The following is an 11,653-nucleotide window of genomic DNA, read 5'->3' on the forward strand; positions in this document are numbered from 1 at the left end:
ATTAAGCTTTTGGCTTTTCGTCTAAATGTACTGATTTTATACATAAAGTTATATCTGGTGCGACACTATTCCTGTATGATGTTGAGCAAAGCTAGATTCATGTGTGATATGAATGTTCACATGTGAGGGCATCTCTTTCCAACTTATCTTCTTATGTCCACGGTCTTACCTACATGATTCTGTTAGCTTAGGTATTACTGACAATTACAATAAATGTTAAACACACTTCATATAGACACACCGTATCAACAGGCGCGGCGTGTCGCCGCGCGGGTAACGCTAGTATAGATTAGTAGAATGTAGCCAAAAGGTTTATACACACGACTGAATCTTAGAAGCAGCAATAAATATGGCAGGGCTTGTGAATAATAACTATCCAAAACATTACAACGAGCATCAATCACCACTGTCCAGCACCGTAGACTTGGCATCCATCGACTGACTGCAGGACCGCCCGAAAAGCAGCCAGGGTAGGTTGCATCGAGCGCTGTAGGACCAAGCTCAACCAGAGCCGAGGTTCATTGGAGCCTTCCTTCTGATGGCAGCTTCTCTGTCAAGAAGTAAAAAAAGAACAGAAGAACAAACTTGAAGATATATCATTCATTCATCATCACCCAAGCATAAAAGATTGTGGCATTTTACATTCCAAGCAATGTTCGGGGCAGCAACTATGGCCAGGACAAAACCAACATCAGGTTAATGATTGCTGCATATTCACAAACGTTATTTCTCTATTCTAATTCAGATCCATGACTAGCAACAAGAGTTTATTAGGAAAAGAGGCGAAAGATGATTATACGAAGTTCACTAGTACATCTCAAACTGTAATTCTTGAAACATAACTGGAAGTTAAGCATCAAACATGAATAAAATGGTATTGCTAATGAAGAAAGATAACTGTAACATAACTGGGCCATTACCTGCTTCAGGAAATATGCAAAGTGAGCCTTCCACAAAACTCAGGATTTTCTTTACATTCCTTTCACATCAGTCTCCATACTTTGGCAGCCAGCTGAAGAAACAATCACACTCTTCCTACAATGATGCTAACTAGCTCCCTGCTGGTGCTCTACAAGGTCATGCAACTCACAGACAGCGCCATGAGATTTCCAACTCTGCATATCCATCACTAATAAAAGGCTATTGAGCAGCTCATTGTTGGTAAAACAGATTGGTCGCACAACCTGATAAATTCCAACTGTTTGTGACTATTATATTCAACGGAAGGGTGGTTGGGGTGTAATGATAAGGCATCCCTGAACGCAGAAAGTATGGTTGCATCCTGGGAGCCAACCCCACTAATAAGATAGATCTTCCGTAGGCGTAGCAAGTGTTTCATGCCGACTGGTGTACTACCGCCCCACTCCTTGGTATAGAGAGAGAGGGTTTGTAGGTTGGGCATGGCCCCCGCCTCAAATCCCAAATATGCCATAGCGTCTTCCTCAGTCCAAAATTCAAAGTACTCCAGAACGGGAAATAGTCCCGGGCCTAGTATAGCCCATTCTTTAGAGATATGTGACGGACTGAATATGAGTTTAACGAGGGAAGGAAGCTCTCCAAGAAGACGAACCTCGTCAGTTGAGGTCTCCTCCACACGCAGGTAAAGGATGTGAAGGCAATGGAGACCACCCATCCATATAGGAACTCTAGGGAAATTCAACATGAACACATGCAATTTCTCGATGTGTTGGAAAGGATTGCATAATGAGTCCATCTGGCTATGGATTTCAAAATATAACGCCCATATCGAATTGAAGATACTTTAGGTTACAGAGCTTTCCGATGGAGCAGACCAAAGCATCAAGTTCTGGCTTCTCCAAAGACCACAAATTGATTGTTAGGTCCCTGAGATTGGCCAGCTCAATGAGACTTATAATACCGTTCTTCCCATTCAATTCCCTTTGACCGGTCCCCATGCCTACCGGTATTCTCAGACTGTTCAGTGATTTCATATTACCAATCCATTCAGAGAGTAGTCCATGGTTGCAATAAAGAATATAAAGATAGGACAAGCGGGACAAGTGGACTATATCTAAGGGGATGCTCTTCAGCTCTGAATGTATGTGCAACGTCTCCAAGTAAAAAAGGGTCCTTGAAGTTCAGGGAGCTGTACGGCATTTGGTCCCAAAACATACAAATACCTCAATTGAAATAATTGGCTAATACTGGTGAGGTCAAGGGTGTCCACGTTTACCCAGGCGCTGCCATCAATCCTGAGCACCCGCAGATACTTGAACAACACGAGAGGAGGCATGGAGTTCCCCAACAGTGTAAAGGACCGAACTTGTGATAGCTTAACATCAATAGTTGGTCCATATGTTGCTCCACCACCAGCCATCGAGCTCAACGATAATCGACGGACCTTATACTTGCAGCCATGCAGTCTTGCCATGCCTTCATAACTGTATGCCACACTTAAAAAGTTATTTCTATCACACTTGCTTAGGATCAAATCAAGCATAATATCATGTACTCTACAAGACAACACCTCTCCATAATGTGTTTCACAAGGCCGAATCATGCTTCTATTGATAAGTTCATTGAAATAATTTCTACCAACAGCCTCCAAATCTTGCACGTGCAAACTACCAACAAGCAAGCCTTCAGCTATCCATTGCCGGACCAGATCATCCCTTAAGATCTTGCGATCCTCAAGATACATACCAAGGTACAATAAACATGCCCGTAGCCGAGCAGGAAGATGCATGTAGCTAAGGTTTAATATACTCTTCATCTCTCTCAAGGAGGGATTTGCAGAAGTCTGGGTGCCCAAAAAACCCCTTATACTCTCCCAGGCGTTCCTTGATCTTTCTTCACTGGCTAATAGGCTAGCTATTGTGATAACTGCAAGTGGCAATCCATGACACTTCTTCAAAATCTCAGCCACAACTTCTTCAAGTTGGAATGGACAATCATGTTCGGATCCAAATATTCTATTAAGTAATAGCATTCTTGAGTTTTGTTCATTGAGGGGTTTCAGTTTATAAATGCCTTCACAATCATTCTGGCAGGCTGCGCCAGCCACACGTTCCACTCGTGTTGTAACTATTACTCTACTTCCATTATCATCTTCTCGGAAAGCACAACTAATAGTATTCCATGCTGATTGATCCCACACATCGTCAGCAACAATAAGGTACCGATTCAAATGTTTGCAGAGGTCAAATACATTATAATATAATTAATTAATTATAGACAAGATCATCATAATTTTCACAAAATAAGTTCCATAATAAATAGGAAATTTTCTGAAAAGCTATGAATTATCATATTGAATGGAAAAGTAATATGAAAACATATAACCATTTAGCACATAAGGATCACATAGGCACTCCAAAGTCTTTCTTTTAAAAGAGCTCTCTTTACTAAAGGCATAGAGCAGTGCCAACATTGTTTCTAAGACAACCTAGCAATTTTTACGCTAGATGGAAAATATACCAAAACTTCAACCAATCATTCTAATGATTGTATCTCTGCTACATTTTTTTCTCTATAAGTATCCATGTGTATCCCAAAGACCCAAAATAAGAAAACAATCACAAATCTCAAATGCACGGACAAAAATCAGTACTGTGCATGTGAATGTGACCTCATAAATCAATCTTTAGGTTAACAACTTTCACCAGAAAAAAGGAACATAGGGGTATGTTTAACCCTAAATGTACAAACTCTATCAAAACTTCAGACCGCTTTAGCACATATGGGCCACAAAGATATTTGAAGGCCTTTCTTTTGAAAAAGCACTTCTCACTAATATCCTATACTCCCTCCGTCCCATAATATTAGAACATTTTTCAAGATAAAACAGCTTCGAAAACTTTCTTATATTATGGGACGGAGCGAGTAGCAAATATGACACTAGATGGAAAACATACCGATGCTTTAACCGATTTTTCGAAAGATATATGTTTTCCACATTTATTTTCTTTCTGATTTTCAATTTCTGTCTTAAAAACACAAAGAACAAAACAATCAACGTGCGGCTTGGATGGACAAAATTCAGCATCAAATATATATATACGCTAACCATTTACTTAGCTCACATTTAACACGAGTAGCTCATGCAAGTGACTATTGACAGGTAATACCTTTTCTTTTTCAGATGTTCCCTTAGCTCTTCAATGATGTCGTCAACCTTGCGAGTACGAGATGAATCAGGATCCTTCATCTTAAGCTTCAGTTGTAAATTGTTGAGTAGCTCAGTCATATCAGGCCTTTGTGAAACTGAAAGGAATGCTTTGCAATCGAATTGTGAGCTAATCTTGTCATACACCTGTTTGGCGAGTGTAGTTTTACCAAGACCACCGAACCCAAAAATGGATACCACCTTGAGTTTCTTCCGACTATCCAGCAACCGAGTGGCGACCTCTTCTCTTGGGCCATCAATGCCCACGAGAGTTTCTGCCTCCTTGTAGACCGCTTTCAGCCGAGGGTCAACACGCACGGGACCAGAGGCAGGCTTCCAGTCATCAATGTTATACCTCTCGCGCCGAGCATTTGCCTCTATTGCAAGGGTCTTGAGCTCTTCCATCCGGTGGGCTATGCGAAGGCGTTGTCGCAGTCGCAGCTTCTTGATGCGTCGAGCAGTAATCTTAATGAAGCCCGCCTTGGCATCATCGACCCGACAGTGGCGCATGAAGTCATCGATGCAATTCTCCATGTCGTAGGCCATCTCCCTGACATCGTCTCTCCATTCCTTGACCGACGGATCGAGCTTGACATTTGAGCTCGAGCTCATCATCCATGAGGGTCGAGCTTGTGGAGGGCGGCGTTCATGGCGCTGAGTTCCTTCTTGAGGAAGGAGGCCTGCTTCTTGACCCCTTTGAACTTGTTGTACTCGTCGCCCATGAGTGTGGTGAGCTTGCCGATGAGGGGGTTCATCACCCCGCTCGCCACGGTCACGATTCCGCCGGCCATCTCGCGTGCTCTCTTGGCTTGGCGGCTGACTGGCTACAGACAGAGTGAAACAGAGGTTAGTTGGTGTCATAAATAAAGAGATCAAAAAAAGAAATTAACTGGTGCATGGCGAGGGGTTGGGATCCTCCGCAGTGGCGATTGGTCTGTTACCTTGATATGGTGAAGAAATGAGATGTACGGGGAGGTCGCAGATTGCGCGGCAGCGAGCCGGAGGCGGTCGGGGGAGAAGGAATGTGGCGGGGAGGACACGGATCCGGCATCCGGGTGCTCTATCTGTGTGAAGCAAGAGTTAGTTGGAAGCAGCGTTTTGGGTCATACTACTATATGATCCCATTATCCAGACCATAGATTCAGCTGTTTGAATGTGTCATGTCGCCATGTAATGATGCATGTGCGAGCGACAGATATTCGGGTATTCGGCTTTTCTGTGTATGCGTAGAAGTATGCAGAAGGTCGATACGTAGGGTGGGTAGACGCAATAAAGCACCCACATGGCAGGCCCAGGCACCTGGTTATTTGATGAGACGGATGGTCTGTCGGTACGGGAGATGCCTCGTAGCAGGACCAGGTACAGACCATTTGTAAACTGCAACCGGCAATGTTTACACAACACAGGCCATAGGTTGATTAGAGATTATTATTATTTTGCGGGGAGATTGATTAAAGATTAATAATACAAAAATCTGCATGATAGTAATACAAAAACTATCAAAAAATCATGTAGGCAAATTGGGGTATTCTTTATTGTAACAAAAGTTTCAAAAAAAAAAGATTTGCATGCTGTATGATAACAAGAAGCAGGGGTTAAAAAAAGCTAATTCAAATCTATACAAAACAGGACCCGATTTCTTGAGAAAAGGGAAAATAATCGAAAATTTGGAAAGAATAAAGAATCAGGAAAGAAAAGGAGAAAGGAACGGGAAAAAATAGAAACAGAATAAAGAGAAAAAAATCAAATGGGCCGGTCCAGTGTTGGGCGTCCTGTGCGAAGCTCCAGCTATTTGATGCTTCGTGCGGCAAATAGGCTTTCGCAGCTGCCTGGGCAGATAAACAGGTGGGTTGGCTTGGCCTGGCCAGAGCGTGCGCGGTCCCTGTACGAAGATTCTTTTTTCTTTTATAGCAGACGAATGTACAAAAATTAAGTATCACTTTGGATAGAAAAAAAACTTTACATTGGTGAACGGATAAAAAAATCGGAGAAACGCAACTTGCTTTATTTATTTGAGCATCAGTACAGACACAAGCGCTCATATACACCATACACTCGAAGTCACCGTAGGCGCCTCGTCGTCGACGGGAACATCTCCTCCCACTGAAAGCGCATCGGCGGAAATCCTGAAATAAATCCAAGAATAATGCGAGCACCAGGATTTGAACCCTGGTGGATTGGGGATACGACTGTCCACCTAACCAACTCAACCACAGGTTGATTCGCCGCAACTTGTTTTATTATTAAGTATAAATATAGATATAGATATAGATATAGATATAGATATGTACTTGTACTCCTACATTTTTTCCCAATTATATGGAGCTCAGATGTACATGTACATGTACATCGATGCAAGAAAAGAACATAGATGTAAATCCGTCAGCACTTTGCCGTACGTACGTGTAATGGACACCCTGCCACTCTCGTCATGTACATGCATGCGCTCCCACTCTCGCCATGTACAACATCACTGATAGAAAAAGGGTCTGTAGTCCCGGTTCGTAAGGGCCTTTTGTCCCGGTTCTGGATTGAACCGGGACTAAAGGGATAGAAAGTCCTGAGACTAAGTTTGTACCGTCTGTAGCTTCTTCCTATTGCTTCTTGCACTGAAAAAAAAGAAGAGAATACTCTGAATAAAACAATCATTCAAACCATAGTCAACCTCAATGCAATGCATGCGTGTCTCAACGAAGGTAAGTTTCAGAGTAATATAAAGTACTGAAACAGAAAAATAATTGCCCTGGTAAGAACAACCATGTGAGACCATTTTGCTTCCTCAAGACATAATTGATTTTAGCAATGAGGGGTATCTTAATTAGCAAGTCATCGAAGAAAATCATAGAAGATGATCGCTCTGCTTGAATATTCTGTTCATGCTCAATGAATTCTTCAGTTCCCAGCTCTTTGAAATTGTCAGTTAACATCTCACATAAGAAGCACAATGATAAAACTACTTCTGCCCTTGTGAGTTAAGTTATCACATCAGAAACATACTGAATAAAAAGTACGCGCGTGAGTTCACATCTAACATTTTTTTCAGGAAAGGAGTTCACATCTAAAATGAGTAACTTAGCAAGATATATGCTTATTCGGAAGAGGATGCCTAACCAAAGTGATGACGGCGAGCAGACCAGTAGCGCACAAACTACGGGCAGCAGTGGGCAAAAGTCACCGAGATATAGTCATGGACACAATCAGCAAGGGCGACCTGGTGGCAGTGTGCACCATGGCCCCGTCAACTGGGAGCGCCCGCGGTACTGGAAGAGTGATCAAATGACGATTCAGTTGATTCGATAGATTAAGGGATAGTTGGAGAACTACTACCAGCGTCCATGAAGCCCATCCTCCACTGTCGACTAAAGCCCATCCTCTGCATCGGTATACAGGATGTGTGGATGCGCCGATGGTACTGTGTGGCATCGCGGCGGCCTCCCAATTCATATGAGAAGCACCCGGCCGCCCGGTTGCCCGATGTCCCACTTCAGAAATCATAAAGCTAGGTTGTCAGAGAAGGCAGATTCCAGCTGCCAGACCTGAGGCAGCGCGGGCTCGATGCCTCATCTTACCTGGAGTCTTCAAGATTTCGATTGGAGGGAAGATGGGGCGTTTCCATCTGCGATGTAGTAGGGGCCTTGTTCTTCATCTTATTGGTGCGTGTAGCTTGGCGACGGCATGTCGTAGGTCGGGCCGAGTTGACGCTTGAACGCCGTCCATGAAGATAGCGAGGTTGCGGCTGTAGATCTCCCAAAAATTGAAAAGATGCTTGAGCACGTACTCGAGAGAGATGGGACAACACGATTCGCCTGTTCGGCAGCGGCTCGATATCAGGCCCATGTTGCAGCAGAAGTGAAAAATGGCCACACCGGAGAGAAATAAAAGATTTGACATGGTATTCTCAAAAGAAAGAAGGAAAATCGACATCGGTGCCAATTGATCAATGTTGGGCTAATTTGGTCACACACACACGCTGAGATTGCCCTAGGTGCCCTATGTAGCAGTCGGCAGTGACCACAGTGATGATGAGAGATGAGACTCGCCTTCTTATAAAACATTTGGAATACATTTTGCTTCAATACTGAAATCGGAAATCAGGGATCTACTCCTTTATTATCGACGAGGGTAAATGTTCTTAACAACATCTTCATAATCATCCTTGAGACCTCGACACAACACAGCAGAAAATAAGAAGATACAATCCGGAACCGAAAAGTTATCTACGGTAGGCAATGAGCAGCTTCACTCTCTAGCCTCTTATCATCTGCCCTTGAGATTGAAAGCATCAACATATCATTTATTATTTCACATAACATTCAGCAATTCACAACCACAATGACTTATGTACTCCCGCCGTTCCTAAATATAAGACTTTCTAGAGATTCCAATATGGACTACATACGAAGCAAAATGAGTGAATCTACACTCTAGAACACGTCTATATACATCCGTACGTAGTCTGCATTGAAAACTCTAAAAAGCCTTATATTTAGAAACAGAGGGAATAGAAAGCACTGAGCACTGCCACCCTCCACTCACTCTTCGGCAGCTTGATAATGGCGGAAAATATAAGGAAGGCGGTAGGTCTGTCCCTCGACATCCTGCAGAATTCCCATCTTTCGGTAGTATTCGATGCTGTCCAGGAGCGTCTCCTCCAATGCCCTCGGATTCCAGCCCAGATTACTCAATTTTGCCGACGAAATCGGCGTGACAGGAGAGTTTTGATGTGCATCGGCCTTGCTGCAGAAAGCAGAGTGAGAGAGTTATTCAAACCAAATAAACAAGCACGGGGTTCAGGGCAAATGTGCCATTTGATACATACAAGGAACACATGATAAGATAAGAGACCCACCATTTTACATAGTTATAGTCAGGGTACGTCTTCTTTAGCAGCTCCAGCAAAGCCTTTGTGCTAATGTAATTTGGTGCGCAGATATATCTCCCGGATGATTCTGGTTTCTCATATATCAGAAGCAAAGCATCAGCCACATCACGGACATCGACTATTTGCAACGGCGTGTCATTCAACACATTAGGACCCCCTATAATAAAATTTTCATCACTCCCAGCCGTCAACAATACATAACAAGTAGATCTCTAGCATGCAATTAAGTGGATGAGGTAAAAAATAATTGTGCACAAACAGAAGAAGCGATACAAGACATTATTAAGAGTCACATTAGTCCAATCATATTTAAGAACCATCTTCAACAGCACAAATGAATTGTGTAGTTCTTACATAAGGGCCTGAATTGGAAATTAAGGGCATTTTGGAGCACAAGATTACAAAATGGTAATGCCAAAAAAAAATTGTATGTTCTGGCTTCTCGAATCATGAAGCAATAAAGGGAATTTCTATAGGAATTTTACAGGAATTCAAGAAGAGAGAAGGTCGAGAGGAAATTTTTCATAAGGTCTAAGCTCATGGAAGAAATTGGATTCAGTTATTATATAGAACGTCCAAAAGAATCCATAACAAATTCCTAAACCCTACATTACCAAGAGAGCCTTGCAAGTGATTACTGCATTTTTTCCACCCAGAGACATGAACTTTTTTTGTGAGGTAAATGATAATCCCAGGGCAAAAAAAAAGAAATAACGAGGGCACCTTTTATGACGTAGATGAGGAGTTCGCTGGTGGTGTTGACAACAGGTTGCAATTGTGGCCCAAAAACAATACAAGGACATAAAGTAACCACATTGAGCTCATTCTTCTCTGCATATTCCCATGCTGCCTCTTCAGCAACAGTTTTAGCAAGACTATACCAGGCCTGCCAACAAAAATTGTAAAGGTTTGAACTCAGTGCTCAGATGTTGCAACCATTTTTAGTTTCTGAGTAATTACCGATTAATGATGAAGTGAACTACTAATATGTTAGGAATCAACAAAGAAAATCGACATGTTAAATCTTGATGCAAATAAATTAAAGTATATGCTTAGCAAGTTAGCATCCGCAAGTACGTTGCGGCTGAATTCCATTGTTCTATCACCTCACAGTTCTAATTTACTCCCTCCGTTCCTAAATATAAGTCTTTTTAGATTCCAATACGAACTACATACGGATGTATACAGACATATTTTGAAATGTAGATTCACTCATTTTGCTTCGTATGTAGTCCGCATTGAAATCTCTAAAAGACTTATATTTAGGAACGGAGGGAGTATAATTTTACTAACCTCCTTCTCCATGCATATTTTTCTGTCGGACCAGCAACTCTCGTCTTTGGGTTTACCCTGAGGCCAGTTGGGGTTAGAATGAACAGCAGCAGTGGATGACACCACCACAACCTTCTGAACCTTCAGAGATGAACAAACTTCAAGAATATTTAGGGTGCCCTTCACGGCAGGCACCATGATTTCTGACTGCAGGGTTATATTTAGCACAACATTAGTAACAGACCATCAAGAATCTGCATTTTCAAATACTGAGATTTCAACGAGATTCTGAACTTTTGTGGACCAAGTGAATCGACAGATGTGTACTAGCCTCAGGGTCGACGGTCTTATCCGCGGGAACAGGGGAGGCGACATGGAAGACGCCCTGGCAGCCCTCGACGGCGGCGGCCAGCGCGGCGCGGTCGAGCACGTCGGCCTTGAACAAGCTCAGGCTCTCCGCCGCGCCGTCCAGCTGCATCAGATGCGCGTTCTTCTGGTCACCTGAAACGGCATCCCGACATTAATCACCAACCGGCGAAGCAGGCAGCAACAGCAAGAAGAGAGGAGGAGCGGCCGGATCAGGCGCGCCGTGCATACATGGGTCGCGGACGGTGGCGTGGACGGCGTAGCCCCGAGAGAGGAGCAGCTTGACGAGCCACGAGGCGATGTACCCGCCGCCGCCGGTCACGCACACCCGCGGTGGTGCCATCCTCCTCCTCCTCGCTTACGGGTTGGCTCGCAGCTTGCTCGGCTTTAACAATTTCTCCACCCACTCGCCGGTAGAGACTCCACGGCGCAGATCGACATCCCCTTGCTCTTTATGCCGCGGTAGCTACGCGGGCACACAGCCGCTGAGGCCATCTGCCGCTCACTCTCCAGTTCATCAGGCCCTCTCTATTAATGGCACATAAATTTTAGCCGGTTGGCATCTCCAACGCCGACCTGCCCGTCCGTACCATACTGGCTGCATCGCCGAAGTCACGGTTCTGTATGGATCCAGATTCGAATATGATTTTTCCTGTAAACCGGAAACAAATATGAGATGTTTGCGGGAGTCCTCCGCCCCCTAGCCTATCCAAAAGGAAGTCAGAGTTCGTGCTTTTGTAGCATTTCGCATTGTTTTCGTGCCAAAATCTCTCACTTTTTTATTTCACTCTCCGTCCCTTTCAATTCAATTCCCGCTCTTTTCTCCCACCCTCTCTTTCCCTCTACCGTCGACGTATGGAACCGTTAGAGAATATGTTGCAGATGGAGCCGGCGGAGGTGCTTGGGGACTCGAGCATCACGCTCGCCCGGAAGATCAACTCGGAGACGCGGCAAAATCGCCGCGTCAAAGCAGGCCGCAAAGGAGGAAAAGGTGAAGAAGCGGCTGG

At 43.9% G+C, this 11,653-nt stretch overlaps 1 protein-coding gene and 1 pseudogene across 2 annotated transcripts; both read right to left on the minus strand.

Annotated features, from left to right (window-relative positions):
- Positions 1-1,217: 1,217 nt before the first annotated feature.
- Positions 1,218-4,944, minus strand: LOC125540320 (annotated as a pseudogene).
- A 3,261-nt stretch (positions 4,945-8,205) lies between these two features.
- LOC125540326 (phenylacetaldehyde reductase-like) lies at positions 8,206-11,146 on the minus strand. Of its 2 annotated transcripts, none has more exons than XM_048703944.1 (6): positions 10,878-11,146; positions 10,612-10,781; positions 10,302-10,487; positions 9,732-9,894; positions 8,976-9,075; positions 8,206-8,863 (listed from the first exon to the last, which is right to left on the minus strand). In XM_048703944.1, exons 1-6 carry the CDS (start codon positions 10,987-10,989, stop codon positions 8,659-8,661), a joined length of 936 nt encoding a protein of 311 aa, XP_048559901.1. In that variant the 5' UTR covers positions 10,990-11,146; the 3' UTR covers positions 8,206-8,658. The 2 variants fall into 2 exon arrangements, with proteins under 2 accessions (XP_048559901.1, XP_048559894.1); XM_048703937.1 differs by having other exon boundaries at positions 8,976-9,165; positions 10,878-11,143.
- Positions 11,147-11,653: the final 507 nt, after the last annotated feature.

The sequence above is a fragment of the Triticum urartu genome, chromosome 1 (assembly GCF_003073215.2).
Source record: "Triticum urartu cultivar G1812 chromosome 1, Tu2.1, whole genome shotgun sequence".
NCBI lineage: Eukaryota > Viridiplantae > Streptophyta > Magnoliopsida > Poales > Poaceae > Triticum > Triticum urartu.

Excerpts from the sequence above, each read along its gene's own strand:
- LOC125540326 (XM_048703937.1), bottom strand. The coding sequence starts at position 10,989 with ATGGCACCACCGCGGGTGTGCGTGACCGGCGGCGGCGGGTACATCGCC. Across the intron at positions 9,166-9,731 it reads CCTCATCTACGTCATAAAAG|GGGGTCCTAATGTGTTGAAT; the intron begins GTGCCCTCGTTA and ends ATTTTATTATAG. Across the intron at positions 8,864-8,975 it reads GACTATAACTATGTAAAATG|CAAGGCCGATGCACATCAAA; the intron begins GTGGGTCTCTTA and ends TGCTTTCTGCAG.